The 17,194-nt window shown below is 37.2% G+C and overlaps 2 protein-coding genes across 2 annotated transcripts; both read left to right on the top strand.

The window, feature by feature from the left end:
* The first annotated feature begins 895 nt into the window (after positions 1-895).
* Positions 896-2,480, top strand: LOC135650898 (putative transcription factor bHLH086). Its single transcript, XM_065170576.1, has 5 exons — positions 896-1,476; positions 1,670-1,771; positions 1,908-1,973; positions 2,064-2,129; positions 2,229-2,480. Exons 1-5 carry the CDS (start codon positions 940-942, stop codon positions 2,352-2,354), a joined length of 897 nt encoding a protein of 298 aa, XP_065026648.1. The 5' UTR covers positions 896-939; the 3' UTR covers positions 2,355-2,480.
* Positions 2,481-6,582: 4,102 nt separating this feature from the next.
* LOC135650534 (heat shock 70 kDa protein 17-like) lies at positions 6,583-17,178 on the top strand. The gene is made up of 14 exons (XM_065169973.1): positions 6,583-7,574; positions 8,812-9,044; positions 9,872-10,031; positions 11,156-11,401; positions 11,518-11,654; positions 11,845-12,181; positions 12,261-12,422; positions 13,712-13,786; positions 13,871-13,971; positions 14,057-14,126; positions 14,907-14,963; positions 15,089-15,150; positions 16,317-16,389; positions 16,484-17,178. The coding sequence occupies exons 1-14, from the start codon at positions 6,804-6,806 to the stop codon at positions 16,688-16,690; spliced, it is 2,691 nt and encodes an 896-aa protein (XP_065026045.1). The 5' UTR covers positions 6,583-6,803; the 3' UTR covers positions 16,691-17,178.
* The last annotated feature ends 16 nt before the right edge of the window (positions 17,179-17,194 follow it).

The raw sequence follows: 17,194 nt of genomic DNA, 5'->3' as shown, positions 1-17,194 counted from the left end.
CTGCATAGTGGCCGAGAAGGTATCCGACAAAGCAGCACTGTTCATGAATTTGTTTGTCCAATCAAGTGCAAATTTTTTACTAAAAATTGACTTCATGAATGGCTAGTCATGCATCTGAATCCAAATGCTGCTTTGGAAACCATTTCTAGCTTTCTTCTTCACTGTTGTGTGTTGCCATTTCTAACACTATCTCAAGGTTCTGTCTCGCATTCACAGAACCCAAGTCGTAAGATGCACATATGAGTTCTATTCATGCTTGCCATATAAAAAGTTGGCCATGCCAAGTTACAATGCGAGAAGGCATAAACAATGAGATGATGATTCAGCCTAGGAGATGACCCAGCAGGTAAAGACTCAGAGTAGGTGGTAAGCTCTAGAAATGACCTGAGTTGGAGTTGGAGTTGGAGTTGGATGGATCATATCATAGGATGTGTTAATGGAACCAACTTAAGGCGTCGATGCTGATATCTTGTTTCGGTATTGATGCCACAAACTACTACAAAAAAGAACGCAGCATTTAAAGCTTCCGAGTTTGATGTCCAGAATTATACTTGTTTTGAGATAAGAAGATGATGCTGGGGTTTCATGGCCACGTGCTACAGAGACGTGGAGGTGAGGAGGAAGGGGGGCTCATGTGGGAATCTTAGACGTGGGTTTGCCAGACTTCCAAGCCCTCCTCCTTCATTCACGCCAGCTAACACCAACCTCTCACAGAAATGTATGCGAGCGCTTCTAAGTTCCATTAATTCTGATGATATAGAGAATTTAATGAACCCCTCACATGGATCTTTGTTTAAAGGAGCAGTAGACATCTCCCTGTATGAGTTGCAAGCCTACGCCATGCATATATAAGATCAAACAAGAGCAAATCCTCCGCAAGGAAGTCCATCTATCTTCTCCCCACTGTCGATTAGCACCACTAGGATTGGCCGAACTAGGATGATGCTCTCGCAAGAAGAAAGCTCTGATTCCCTCGGGCGCTACTCGAGCACTCTTCTTCCTTTCATGTCAGACCCGAGCAGCTCCTCTAGCAGTGCGTACGTGCTTGGCGCAGTGAATTCGCCACCGCAAGAAGCTCTCTCTTTCCTCGACTGCAAAGCCGCTGCATCCGAACACTGGGCCTACTCCAACGCTTCGGTGCTTAGCTTCGAGCAAGGCGACCATACGTCTGGTGCTGGTTACCTGAGCCTTGATCATGAGGACGAGTGTGATGCTTGGGTGGCCGCCATGGATCAGAACTATCAGCTGCGTCCCCCTGACGTCAAGCGTCGAGCTGCTGCCGATCGCTCGAGGCTAATTCACGAGCGAGATTCTTTCGAGGTAGAAAGCGGGTACGGTTCCGTAAGAACTCCGGTGAAAGATAAGCGGCAAGGTCAGGTTCGGTTTGGGTTGGTGTACCCCGGCGCTGCAGCCGCTGTCGATGGCCGTCAAGAAAGCATTGGACGAGCGACGGTCCTACAGATGCGTCGACACATGGTATCTTTTTTGTTGTTGATCTTTTTGAGTTTGATCATGCCGATACACATTAGGATAATCTATGGAATGAATCAAGCGCGGTTTCTTGAACTAAATTTAAAGGGAGAAACGAAGAAATTTTGTTCTAATTGCTTGAAATATGCAAAGCGATTCGGCACATTTTGATCGAGCATGGTTATGCATCTCGTTGCAGGATGCGTGTGATGTTCCAAGTCCGAAGAAGCAGTGTGGGAGTACTGGAAAGACAAAAGACAAGTCTAGTCCAACCAAGGATCCTCAGAGTATTGCAGCAAAGGTGCCTTCATCTGCTATATCTATACTAGTAATTCGGATATGTTTTTTGTTCTCTTTCTTACCGCTATACGAGCAATTACACGATCGATAGTTCGTGGATCACATCGAGCAATAAAATAGATGTTTCCTCGTTACAGAACCGGAGGGAACGGATCAGCGAGAGGCTCAAAATTCTACAAGATCTTGTTCCTAATGGCACCAAGGTCTGCCTCGCATCAGATCGATCTGGTTTCCCATACGTGTTCCTTTCATGGTCGTCTTAGCACTTATGTTTCTCCAAATAATTTCCGTAGGTCGACTTGGTAACCATGCTTGAGAAAGCAATTAGCTACGTGAAGTTTCTTCAGCTGCAAGTGAAGGTGATGCGCTTATCAAACTCTGTTAGTTTTCCTTCTTATTCAATATATCGCATGAACTAATTAACATAAAGATATTTGCTTCTTTGCATGCCGGTGCAGGTGTTGGCTACCGATGAATTCTGGCCGGCGCAAGGGGGAAAAAATCCAGATGTTGGGCAAGTAAAGGAAGCTATCGATGCCATCTTATCCTCTCAAAGAGAGAGGAAATCCAGCTCTGAGCAGTGAACAATTTACATAGGAGATCAAAGCCCAGGAAGGAAGCAATGCTACGTACATGAGAAACGAGATAAAGAACTCGATGCAAGTAGAACCCACAAGGAATAGTTTGAATTTAGGTGTCGATGAAGACTTAATATTTCTTTCTTTTTTCTTCCTTTCTTTATAGCTCTGTCTCTCTGACACTCGCTTTGTTCGATGTAGTGATAACTGAAATAAACTACAACATTTCAGGATTATATCGAATATTTGCCTTTGTTGTTCTCTTGTTCTAGCGAGAACACCCAGTTTCTCTTTACATGTTGAGAATCGATATCGCCTGTTCGAGTGCCGAATCACTACCAGAAGGATCTAAATGCATAACGAGGTCCTACATTCGGTACAAGTTCGAGCTAGTAAACACACGAAGAAACAACATGTCACCAGGCTCCAAGATCAAGCTCATGAAAGTTGTGCGATTATGTATGTCAGTGACCTAAATGTCAAACAGAAGAATAATCACCAGATGAATAAATATACATATCTTTTGACCTTCATCGATCAGGGTAACATGGGAGGTACAGCAGGTAGTACAAGAAAACGCCTTCTTTCGCCTAAGAGAGTACTGGTTGATGCAACTACATGTCCTTCAACACATACGTGCAGGCATGATTCTTCTTAGATGGATATTATATGACTGGGTGATGGAAGATCTAAGAGAGGAGTGGGTGATGCAAGTTTACCAAGTACCAGCTTAATTCGAGGCCGATGCTGTCCTTTAAATAGCAAGGTAAGCTATATAATCATGAGAAGACCATAGGCAAGCCTTCACTGAGTACACATATACCTTCTGCTGCTATCGATTTATTTCAGCGATAAATAGAGTATAACATGGTGAAACGCAAAAACGTGTCAGAGATAGAAGTTCATGTTCTTGCATTCCTGGTGGTAAGACATACAAAATGGCGGTATACGCGGAAGTACTGATTAGAATATGTTATCTTTCACGGTGATCACCGAAAGCCATTTGTTTAGTAGGTGAACCCTAATGTTAGTAGTAGGGAAGAGCAGCAGTGAGAAATCGGAAGAACAACATGGAGTGCAGCGGAGGATACGTGCCTGCCACCAAGGGAAGGAACGGTGGTGGAAGCTTCACTAGCTTCACCTACCAAAGCCTTTGCGCATGTGTGCATTAATTTCAAGCCCTCGTCTCCAAGGAACACGTTCCCAAAGATCAACCCGCAAGGACTGATGAAACCCTAGATAGCTAAGAGCAGCCGGTCGCCGTTCGTCCCTAACACACAAACGTGCCATTAATGAATGGGTTTCCCCCGGCCCTAAGCAAAATCCATGTTTTTCCTAGGGAATATGCTACCGTGACTCGCGTCGCAAAGAGCTCCCCACCACATGATCGCTCGATCTGCTGGGCCTCATGCGGCCTCTTCGATCTGTAGCTCGGACGCTTCTTCATCGCAGACACGGGCAGCAACGTCGTGGAAGAATGACGACATGTTGTGTTTCTCTCGGTATTAAAACGAGCGAAGACATGAATTCTTTTATGTGAAATGTCTAATGCAAGATATAGTAAATTCATATTTTATATAATTTTTTTAAATATTTTTATCTTTATAATACTAAATATTTTTAATTAAAAAAATATAATTTCTTGGGAGTGAAAAAATCTTCTGTAAATTATAAAAACATGTCAGCGACATTTAAAAAATTATAGAAATAGCATCTAATACTCATGAAATATATTCGAATATTAACACTTTAATCTAAAATGAGAATGTATCAATTCATTATGAAATTTATGTATTAAATAAATAATGATAATTCTTATATAATAAATAAAATTATGAATTAGTCACATGTAACATATTTTGATGACATACATATTTATCAAGTAATAAAGATATGCAACAAACATCCGATGGTGTACGCTCCGATAATAGATGGATTATATATTCTTCAAACGGAGATAACTTATATCATACTCCTAATAACAAATGAATCGTACAAATATTGGTTTACTTGCCCTTGGCATGAAAACAAAATCCTCGATTAAAATGTTTATGATTATTAATTTATATTTATTTATTTCTTCATATATGTATTTAGGGAACTAATACAATAAAATATTATGATAGACCATGTTTCATATATGACCAGCTACCCTATAACTCTTTTCATAGGGTGCATTTTCAACATGGGTCACTTAACATAGCTATGTATACCATGTTATAATAACCACATTAATGTTTATTAAATCATAAATTTTAAGTTTATTAAATCACAAAGATATGATATATCAATAACTCTTGATCAATCTAAACTTTAATCGAAATAGTTCAATTCAACCAGGACCTAATTGAACTAGTATTTAATCTTTGTTGAACTAATTTGAAATATCCTCAATTACTCTAATTTAGATTTAATTGGGTTCAATTAGAATTAAACTAATCAAATTAGTCCAGAATCATCCTAAACAACCTCGAATCAATAAAGGATAGAAGGAAAATATTCAAATTATTTAATTAATTTTTTTTATTAATAATTAGGAAATAAATTAGTCAAATAGGTTCACGTTATTGATTGGAAAATAAATAAATAAATATTTTAGATTATTTAATTAAATTACTAAATTCTTATATATATATATATATATATATATTCATTCATATGATTAACAAAACTAATTTTAATTAATTTCATAACCATATTACACAAACTAGGAAACAAATAATTTAAATAATAATTTAATTTATGATAAGGGGATAAAATCTCCTATTATTATTCTGTCGATAGTTGTGTTTAATGATAATAATTTAATGATGAGAGAACATAAACTTTAGAGTTTTTATTAAGGGGAATATTTGTTCCATTAAAAACTTGAAACATGGCAATCATGGTCTAACATACTATAAAAAAACCGAACGAATCATAAAATCTAGATCATTTATTATTAAAAAATTATTTTATTTTTATTAATTATTAATTTAAGTGTTAGAGGAATGGGAAACCCACCCGACTTCCATCTTTATGTAAATTAACTGTAAAACATGCATTTGAGTGAGCATCAGTAGCTCTCTTATGGCCTTATTAAGCTTATTATGCTTATGGCCCCAATCCTAATTGAATTAATAAGCTCTTTAGTGAGGGTAAAACAGTTTCAAGCACTGTCTATATTAAAATATTTATTAGAAAATATTTATTTTCCTAAAATTCATGATTAGTAAATAAATAATTTAATAGTTTTTGGATTATATAATTATTTATTTTATTAAAATTCACATCATCGATCACGAAACAAATTCCTAACTTAAGAAAACTAACTTTAAATAAATAATTCAAATAAAATAACATATTAATTATGATGATTTGATTTATGGTAAGAAAAGAAAACTGTGTGATCTGCGATGAAATAATTTACTGACGGGAGAATAAAAGCTTCGGCGTCTTCGAGGACGTAGCACTACAAACTTGGAGGCGGCTAAAGGGGTTAGGGATGGTGAGTGCGTTTGACAACCCAACCCTTTCCTCACCTTCGTCGGGGACCTGAATGACACAAATAAAACAATGCAAGTGTTTGTCCCTCGGAGAGATGAACGATGCTCTTTCATCATCACAACACTACCTTATAACAATGGTAAAGGTTTTAAATGTCGATTGCTCCTCTCTACTAATGAAAATATCAATTCATCCTCATTAAAATCGTTCCTCTCACCATTCCTACAACTTTCTCTATTTAAAATCGTTCTCTTTTGAAGCCTCCAAATTTGGTTGCTTACCATTTTATTCTATTTCATTTTGGTTCGTCTTCTTTCTTCCAGTGGCATTTGTTTCCGCGTTGGACTTGGTGTGGGGGCCCAGTTATGGCTCGCTCGGCGCTTCCGATGAGAGCCTGTTTGCCCGAGGTTCGGCAACTCTTATGGGCTTGAACAGCACCAGTAAAAGGCTTACGATTGGTCGGCCCATTCGATCCATGACATGCGGCGATCTGGTCCGTCCATATTTCAACGGTCAAGATCACTCCATCAAGCGTGATCCGCCCGCAGACGCACCCCTCGACGGGGAGTCGTCCATCCACGACCCTGGATCTCCCAACGCACCCCGCTTATTACCAATCGCCACGTGTACGTATGTCGACGTGGCAATATGCCATTGGCACTATTGCGGCTTTGCCATGTAGTATTTTGCTATATATATTATATATATATATGTAAATGAGACGGATTATTATCGTTTGCAACAAATAGCGAGGAATAATAGAAAGCAGAAAGAAACTCGCCAAGAGAGAGAAGACGAGAGACCGTTCCGCATCCTACTTCCTTCCACAGAGCTCCTTCGGAGGCGACAGCGCCAAACCCTACCCTACTCATCCTCCAACGGTGAGATTCCCCTCCCATTCCCCATCATCCGGCTACTGATTCCAAATTATTCTTCATCTTTGGCTGGAGCTCGAGATCGGCCGCAAAGATGTCGAGATTTGCGGCCGGAATCCGGATTCTTTTGGTATTGGTTTCGACCTTTTCCCTGCTTTTGATCCCCTCCGAACCGGCCGTCTCGAGCATCGATCTTGGCTCTGAATGGATGAAGGTGGCCGTCGTCAACCTAATGCCCGGCCAGAGCCCCATATCCATCGCCATCAACGAGATGTCCAAGCGGAAGTCCCCCGCTGTCGTCGCTTTCCATGGTGGTAACCGCCTCGTCGGCGAGGAGGCCGCCGGGATCGTCGCGCGGTACCCGGACAAGGTGTACTCCTTCGTCCGCGATATGATCGGGAAGCCTTACAAGAATGCGAAGGATCTCACGTCTTCTCTCTACCTACCGTACGACCTCGTCGAAGACTCGAGAGGGGCCGCCGGCATCAGGATTGACGATGGGGTCACCGTCTATACCGCAGAGGAGTTGCTTGCAATGGTCCTTAGTTATGGGATCACCTTAGCAGAGTCCCACGCGACGGTCCCGGTGAAGGATGCTGTGATTTCGGTGCCGCCGTATTTTGGCCAGGCGGAGCGGAGGGGAATACTTCAGGCGGCACAGCTGGCAGGAATTAATGTGCTCTCGCTGATTAACGAGCACGCTGGTGCTGCTTTGCAGTACGGGATCGATAAGGACTTTGCGAACGAGTCACGGCATGTTATATTATATGATATGGGTTCCACTAGTACTTACGCCGCTCTAGTTTACTTCTCGGCGTACAATACAAAGGAGTTTGGGAAGACGGTATCGGTTAACCAGTTCCAGGTAAAACTCTGATCACCTTAAATTCAAATGTGCTGCTTAGAAAGCTACTTTTCATGAAGTGCCCGTTGTTTAGAACTCTTGGGATTATATAGTTAAATGATGTCCTATGCTTGCATTTGTCTCTACCAGCCTATCTTAGTCGTGTCTCAATATTCCTTCTCTAAAAGTAGCCAGAACTTTTTTTTCCTTGGTCTGCTTCCATTCTCTATATACATAAATGACCTTTCTTCTTATGTGGCGTCATGACCATATACAAATATACGGCCTCACAAACTGCATTTTAGAACACTGATGAAAGAATTATACTGTTACTTTCTAGGACTATGTAGAAACTTCTTAGATATATAGTTTTTCCTGGAATTTAAATGGATACTATGTGTATACTGGGAGACTGTTCCAACATCAATTAAAGAAAGAGCAGATGGAGAAACTTGCAAGTCAGGTTGATTTAATGTACAACGAGATATTGGGCTTTTTTATTTTCTATATCAACAATGATGCCTTTTAGGTTGTAACGGGTAGCCAAATCCTTCACCTTGGAATAACCTTAACTAATAGGAACCGATATGTATGCTTTGATAAAGCTGTGGGTAAGAACATCAACAAATTGAAAATCATGTAGCTTATTGGACTCATTGATGCAAAGTAACAACTGGTGTTCAGCTGTATGAAAAATCAACTATAGAATATTTTGAGTTAGATTTAGGTGTAGGAATTTTGTGGGCAATCCCTGCAAAGGCTGATGAAAGTCCTTACGCTGGAACTAAACAATTTGGTTTCTATAATTTGCTGGAAACTCAGGACAGCATTCAGCAAATATGTTGTTTATCACCAAGTCGATCAATTATGGTTGAGAATCAATGTCTATTCATGAGTGATATCTCTTTACAACAAAGATACAAGCAGAAAATTTAAGACCCACCAAACACAAATAAGAGGAAGCAATAATAAAAACATGGATAAAAAGAAGATTCAGTTTTGGTGTTTCCTATATTCCTTCCTAGAATATGACTTTAGTTGGGTTGAAACTTATGACTTTGATGTTGTTGTAGAATGTGACTTTACTTGCATGTTCTTGTTTCATATACTCCCATTAGTTTTGCTTTCATGCAGCATGCACATTGTTTAAATTTTGTTCTATGCAGCAAAAAATGACCTGCCATGGTTTTGTCAAAACATATTGGTTGATTTAATCATTACTTGTAGGAGTTTCATGCTAGCATATTAATTCTGACAGGTAAAGGATGTTAGATGGGATGCGAAACTTGGAGGTCAAGATCTGGAATTGCGTTTAGTGGAGTACTTTGCTGACGAGTTCAATAAACAATTAGGAAATGGGTTTGATTTGAGGACGTCTCCTAAGGCAATGGGTAAATTGAAGAAACAAGTCAAGCGAACAAAAGAAATTTTGAGTGCAAATACAGTGGCCCCAATTTCAGTGGAATCTATATATGATGACCTTGATTTCAGGTATGATCACCATTAAGCCTTGTGGTGTTGGGTATTTATTGGTCTGGATAGGTGGAGCTGCCAATCTGATTGCTGATGACTTGAAACCTATACTCTCTCTCTATATATTTTCTATTCCTATTAATATAACTTGTTTTCTGCCATCATTTGGCTACTACCATTTCTCTTATTGTACTTCTGTTAGCACTATATTATTTTAATTTATCACATCATTTAAATTGTTAAAAGTCAGTTGTGGGATGCCTAACACTTGAGTAAACCTCTGTCAACTTTCAGTTAACTTGCATTCTGTTTTCCTTGAGCTTTATTATTACTTGATTGTTGAGTTTGACTTTCATTATTATGTTCAATTAATTATGCATGTACGGTTGGATGCTTTGTCATATAAGATTTTTCTTTCCCTTAATCTGCATATCTTACTATGTTCATTTATGAAGTTTGATTGAATGACTAGTTTTATGATTGATGTTCTTAGGTTTTTCATGATTGTTTTGAAGCATTTTATATTTTGGAATTGGTTGTACCTAAGTTATCGGTCATTTTTTAAAATTTCATTGAGCAGAAATATTTGCTAACTTTCTTGAGGTTGTTACAAAAAACTCTTTCACAAACCAGGAGACGAAGTTTATCTGTTATTATTTGTAGTAATGTTTTTAAGAGGTATTTACAATACTCAGTGATGTTATCTTAAAATTTTTTGGATGTTGTAAAAGTTATTTGTGATTGCATATTCCTGCTAGTATTTGCCAAGTTTATGCTATAATGTTATCTTCAGCTTTGCATTTACAAAGTCAATACTGAATGTATTCAATGTTTGTGTGTTTCAGAAGCACTATATCTCGTGAAAAATTTGAAGAACTCTGTGCAGATTTGTGGGAGAGGGCACTTGTGCCATTAAAAGAGGTTCTGAGAAACTCTGGATTGAAGATAGATGATATTTATGCTGTGGAGCTGATCGGTGGGGCTACTCGTGTGCCAAAGTTACAGGTAACTAGCAATAATATTTCTGTTTCTTTGGCCTTAATAACTTTGTTCCTGAAAATATGCCCTACTTATCGCATAGACAAGTTGGAGTTCTGAAAGAGGCTTTAGCCAAGAGTGATCATTACAAAAATGATCTATTTGTCGGTTTAGATTTGGATGATGTTGTTCAGGAGGTTCTTGTCAAAATGTCCCTGTTTCGGAAGTTGTGTTATAGTTTTATAACCAAGTCAAATCAACAGCCATGTACCTTATATGAAGGTATATTTTAAGCTAAAATGAAGATTGTGTAACATAGGTCGAGAAGTTGTCACCATTAATTATTATTAGCTAAAATCTAAATTTAAGTAGGGAACTACTGTAGGTTTTGTCACGACCCGGTCTTATAAGATAACTGGTGTATTAATTTCATTGAGCCTAAACCACTAAAAGTTAATGGTAGTACAGCTATCGGACCTTTACAAGCTAATCTAAGTGTTAGTCTACTTCCGATGTGAGACTAAGCCTAGTGTTACATGTCTTTATATATCTGTTACATATCTAGAGTATCTGTTTATTTCTGTATTAGTGGGGCAAATTCAAGACTCTTTTTTAAAACAAGAAAGCACTGTAACAGTTTTACTTAACAATTTTCACCTAGATAGGTTGGTACTTATCATCTTGGTTGATCACCTTTGGGTATAACTGGTGTTGGATTAGAAATCATAACAAACATATCAAGAAATAAGTTTGAACTAATATTCTTGCCTTCTAGATTTATTCATTTTCGGATAATTGTATTTTGTTATACTTAAACCAAAGTCTGAAGTTCAGACTCTGAACAATCAATTAGACAGGGATTGCTAATTGTTTTAGTATATATTCTATTTGGTTGATGGTTGATTCCTGCAGCAAATTTACATGATATTGCCAATTACTTTTCTTAGAAACATCTTGAGAAGTGTAAGATCAAGTTGTATAGTTTTGATATGAATAGAAGTTGCATGTGGTCCCTTATGCACACCTTTTGTAGTTTTCACTATACCTAGTTTCAATGATATATATATCAGTTATTTATCAATGCCACATTGATGATTACCTTAAAAAAGTTCGATGGTGGAAATGACTTACTACAATGTATCGTGATGCAGGCTAAGCTCCAGGAATTTCTTGGCAGGAATGACCTGGACAAGCACCTTGATGCTGACGAAGCAATAGTTCTTGGTGCATCACTACATGCTGCCAATTTGAGTGATGGCATCAAGCTAAATCGTAGGCTAGGAATGATTGATGGATCTTCTTATGGCTTTGTGCTTCAACTAGATGGGCCTGATCTTTTAAAAGATGAGAATACTGATGTGTTGCTTATACCACGGATGAAAAAAATGCCCATCAAGGTAGAAACTTTGCATTCTATTGAGTCTACTTCATATGTTTAATTAAAAATTTCTGATATAACACCTATTCTGCCTCTTAGCTCTTTGGTTATTGTCATAACCCTTTTGTTGAACAGTTATTCAGGTCTATTAAACATAACAAGGATTTTGAAGCTTCACTTAGCTATGACAAAGCAAATGAACTGCCCCCAGGAGTTCTTTCATCTAAGTTTGCACAATATTCAGTATTGGGTTTGACTGAAACTAGTGAAAAGTAAGACACCTCACCTCTGAATTAATCACTACAGAGAAGCTATTGAAAAATCTTGTTGTTTTTTATTTAAGTTGCTTTTTGTGATATTTCAATATTACATATTATTTAATTTCTTTTTGTTTATTCTTTAGTTGTTTTTTCTAATTGCTAGTGTTACATTGAACTTCTGTGTCACCTTTTTCTTTTGAAGGTATGCTGCTCGCAACCTCTCATCTCCCATCAAAGCAAATCTGCATTTTTCTTTGAGCAGAAGTGGAGTTATATCTCTTGATCGAGCAGAGGCAGTTATTGAGATAACAGAATGGGTGGAAGTTCCTAGGAAAAACACTACATTGGAAAATAACACCACTGACAGTTTTAATGTATCTACTGAAACAAGTCCAGGGAATACTTCACAAGGCAATGCAGAAAGCTTGAGTTCTGATGATGATGCTGATATCTCACCCAATGCCACTAATGGCAAGCAAGATAACGATATCATTACAGAAAAAATATTGAAGAAGAAAACCTTTAGAGTACCACTAAAGGTAGAACCTGAATGATTATTCTGCTTTTTTGTTATTTAAAAATCATTTTCTGAATCTAGAATCTGCTTGTATGCCATAGGTAGTGGAGAAATCTTCAGGGCCAGGATCTGTTCTTTCAAAAGATTCATTTTCTGAAGCTAAAATCAGATTAGGTGCACTTGACAAAAAGGATGCTGAAAGAAGAAGAACTGCAGAGCTCAAAAATAGCCTGGAAGAGTATATATATTCTACAAGAGAAAAGGTTTGTCGTGTAGTTTTTCCTATTTAATAGTGTGCTCCCTGTTATATGGTGAAGGTATTACTTTGTGAGATAATCAAATCTTTGTTGTTCTGTTCGCACTCTAACACATTACTTTATTATTTAATTTCTCTTTGAAGGATTGAAAAATATTATGAGCTCATAACACAGTTTTTTTGGGTTATTGATGATTAAGCTTAGTTTGATTAATTTATAACAAAATTTCCAATTTAATCCAAAAATTTGTTCCTCCTTTTGTAGTTTTAGGTAATTTAGCTTTCACCTCTAATTATAGTGGGGGAACTTTTTCCATCTCTGTGGATGGTTGTAGTCTGTATACCATACTAATATAGGTGTATTATAAGAAAATCATGGCTGCACAGATTGTCAACTTAGGACAACCTTTAATCAATTATTTTGGCTAGAATTTCATACTCCTCAATGGTTGAAACTGATAAACAAGGCAATGTAGGGATCTGAGATCAGGTTTCACTAAATTCTATCATGCAACCAAATTTTGAAATAAACATGTAATCTTGTATTAGTATTGCTTGAGGAAAAAAAACAATCAGAAAAGTCATCCTAGAAATATTTTGGAAGATCATAAAACATCTATAAAGAATTTTTTTTCCTGGAAAAAGATAAACAGATAAGGAAAATCAAATTGTATTATCCAAACATATTTAGAGAATAGCATGGACTATGATAATATGATGTATAAACTTTGTTTGAGAGGAGACTTTGAGAGCAGTTATTCCTCAATGTTGGTGATGGTTCATCATAATTCTTAGTAGCTTGCCTGAAAGTTATACTCCTATAGTTACAAGCAACTCGAGAATCCTTCATAGCTCCAGTTGTTTTTCAATCTAAAAACTTGAATTTTTGTGTTGACATGTGCATGCAGCCTTTAAAAAGGATCGTTTTGAGACTTTGACAACTCTAAGTTTGGTAGCCTTTGGCATTTCTGTGAATAAGTTATGGCAGTTGAAAGAAACCATATTGTATAATACTCATATTTAACCATTCAAATCTGAGAAATCTTATTTATATTGGATGTTACCCAATTTTAACCATTCAAATCTGAGTGCAACAATGTGAACAAGTATGACACTCTGCTAACATAAGATATGATAGCCATGGGATTGGGTATTACAGGAATATTCCCATCTATCATTTAAATAATTTGATTTTCAGAAAATTCAGCTGGTAAATGATTTAACTATTATGTTCTAAACTTTTGTATCATTTAAAGTTTAAACTATTCTCTCTTGCTTTAACTTTATTTGTTGCAGATAGAAGATAATGCTGAAGTTGGGAAAGTCTCATCTGAAGAAGAGCGCTCTTTCTTTGTAGAGAAACTTAGTGAGGTGGGGTTGGTCATTTATTTTACTAAGTCTCTAGTCACATGGTGCTTTGCGCTGGGTTTTAATCATTCTTTTCTGTTATTTTAGGTGCAAGAATGGTTGTATACTGATGGTGAGGATGCTTCAGCTAGTGAATTTAAAGAACGACTAGAATCACTCAAAGCCATTGGTGACCCTATATTCTTCAGGTAAATTACAGTTTAACTATCGAGGAACATGGTGGTGATGATAGATAAAAATGTATAATATCTAATACTTGATTTCTCTATCTAGATTGAACGAGTTAACGGCACGACCACTTGCTTGTGAGCATGCTCGTCTTTACCTCAATGACCTACAAAAGGTACTTAGTAATGCCAAGATGCTGATTTCACATGCTTAATTTCCATTTACTAATAAATAGAGGGATAACTCAATGCATAAGGTTCCCACCAATGGGATCCTGAGGGTCAGATATACAGAGTTTGAGTCTACATGGATAGAGTGAATCATGTTATTTGAATCCTGGACAGTCACCATGGAGCAAAACTTATTGTTGACCTGTGGTGCCAAGGCTAACTATTTAGACTGTTTCTTATTTTCCTATATGTCTGGAAAATGTGCTAATCTGATGTCCATAAGTGTCTTTGAATCCTCTTACTTGTTTGAATGCAATCTACATAAGACATCAATGTCATTGTTAGAGAACGTAAACGAGGAGGTTTTGATTTATCATTGTAAAATCTGGAGTTGCAAACTATGAAGTCAGATTTGTTAAGCTGATTCATGTTTTTCCTTGATTTGTTCAAATATCCTTTCTTGTAACAGAAAAGACATAGTTCAATCAAAATAGCTCAGACTGGGGTAGAACTTGTATAAGTGACATTATGACTTAATGTTATTAAGTATGAAAAGATGTAATTGCATGTAGTTGTCCTTGAATAACCCTACCTGGTCTTGCTCACTATTTGTAGAATATGAAATGTATGTATGATGATAACCAAGTCCATCGCAAAGTCTTTATAACAGTGATGATGGTAACCGATTCCATCTGTATCTGTTATGTATAACAAATGCATTGATTTGTTATAGACTGGCTACCGTGTAACACATCTGTTGATTATATTTTTCTGAATGTTTACAGATTGTGAATAATTGGGAAATGAATAAACCGTGGCTTCCCAAAGATAAAACTGAAGAGGTAATTATTGGCATTATATGACTTAAAAAGTTGATTCATGCAGTAGGTGATATATATTTTCTTGTAAACTATTCTCATGTTAAGAGGTTTGTAAATAGAACTGCATCGAATGAATTCTCTTGCAGGTACTGAGTGAAGCTGAAAAATTAAGAAATTGGCTAGAAGGAAAGGAGGAACAACAAAAGAGGTGTTTTCTTGGGCTTTATATATTGATGAACCTTAACTTTTCTGCAAAATGTTCCCTTGTTTCTACTATTGAATAAATTTTATTTTTCTTAATTGGTCAATAAACCATCATCTTCTACATAAGATTTGTGGGGCTAGGAAAGGTGGGGGAAGACACTAAATGTTTTATGAACACTTTGAATGGTTTGTGGCATCTAGTTTGATCATTTAAGTTGCCTACCAAAGGAGTTCAAGTATAGAAAAAGATTCATCTAGCTGACTCTAGTAATTGTGAGCTTTTGCTGTTGTGCTGCATCTGTTTTTTAAGCATAAGAAATGAGTATTCATGGAGTTTATTAGGCTGATGTTGGGTTATGCTATTGCTGCTAAAGTTGAAGCAGAAATTCTATCCATGCCCTTTCTTCTGTGACCATTTACCATGGGAACTACCTCAGAATTGTTTTTGCTTTTTCTTAAGCACTGTCATTCTCAAATTTGTGAAAATGAACTTCCATTGTAATGTTTTGTATAGTATAAAATTTCTGCTGATCGTTACGTGGATCAAGGAATTAAGTACCAGTCAGTATGGTGTGTACCAGACCATAACCAAGGGCAGGTACTGGACCATATAGGCCTGTACCTGTCTGTACTTGTTTTCAATTATTTTTTATTTTGATATCGGTTGATCTACCTGTACTATACAGATCTATCAAGTTACTGAAACCAGTATCAGATCTAGATTTTAGTCCTGGATATCAATATATAGATCCTTCACACACTGGTTTTGGATAATTTGCAATAGGTTAAAAGCAGCATGATAAAAGCTAGATGGACTTTGGTAACATCAGGATGTCCAAACACATGAGCATATAGGGTTTCGAAAATATTTAGGATTTTTAGTTGTGTGTGATAAAATATAAATTACATCTAGGGACGGTCTAGTTTGGTTCCACTGCCTAACATCTCAACAGTATACTATTTGGTATTAGCTCTCAGGTGGATGTTAGAATATTTTGTGAAAATGTTGGTTTGCCTGACATCTCAACATACCATAGTGTGATCAGCAAAATGTTGGTTTGCCTGACATCTCAACATACCATAGTGTGATCAGCAAAACCTTCCAATGATTTTTTGCCTTTGGTTTGAATTTGGGTTCACTCAATTAGTTTTTTTTTTTCTTTGTTCCAGGACTTCCATCTTAAGCACACCAATATTCGAATCAGAAGAAGTATACCAGAAAGTGGCCAAGCTTCAGGATAAGGTAAGGGAGCTCTGTACTGTGTACATAATATAAAAGCAGGTTAATCAATTTCATCTTGTGCTATTTTGACATACCAAAAATCCTGTGTTTTTAGGTTGCAAGTGTCAATAGGATTCCAAAGCCAAAACCAAAAATTGAGAAACCTCCAAAAGAAGAACCAGTGAGCCAAGAGAACAGCACAGGCACCTCAAACAATACTTCTGGTGAGCCAACGCCTGAGGCAGGGCACACCACGCAAGATTCTGTTGATTCATCCCATGCTGGAACTGATCAAGAAAGAGCGGCCCATGATGAGTTATGATCATCTCGTCTCATCGCCGGCTCCATATCTAGATGGATAGCTATTGATTTTCAGGGAATATACCACAACTACAACTACAGATGAGCTCAAAACACCAGGCATTATTTCTTTCTCTTCAGCAAATATAGGCATTTTGGTCATTTACATGAAAGGTAGATTTCTGCAGCGAGCAATTTTGCTAGCCCATTGTTGCTTCTACGAGCTATAAGCTATACTTAGGATCATATTTTTGCAATATTTAGTTTTTTTCCCTTGCTTCAATGGCTGCAGAGGGGCAGTGCTTTTTCATTTGGTGGATTATGCTACCCCCACAAAACAGGGGATGATATCTTGTATTCTCTTAAGTAATTGAGTGGACATGCAAATCCAAGAGGCTGATGGCATGTTGTAGAATTTGCACTGGCTCTAATATGTACTTCTGTTTTAGTGATTGTGGACTGCAACTTTGATGAAATGAGGAGCTTTATGAAACAGTGATTTAAAATTTTTATTCTTGCCCATTTG

Source organism: Musa acuminata, chromosome BXJ3-10, assembly GCF_036884655.1.
Source record: "Musa acuminata AAA Group cultivar baxijiao chromosome BXJ3-10, Cavendish_Baxijiao_AAA, whole genome shotgun sequence".
NCBI lineage: Eukaryota > Viridiplantae > Streptophyta > Magnoliopsida > Zingiberales > Musaceae > Musa > Musa acuminata.
The sequence above is the reverse complement of the archived record's forward strand: the minus strand, read 5'-3'. Positions and strand labels throughout refer to the sequence as shown.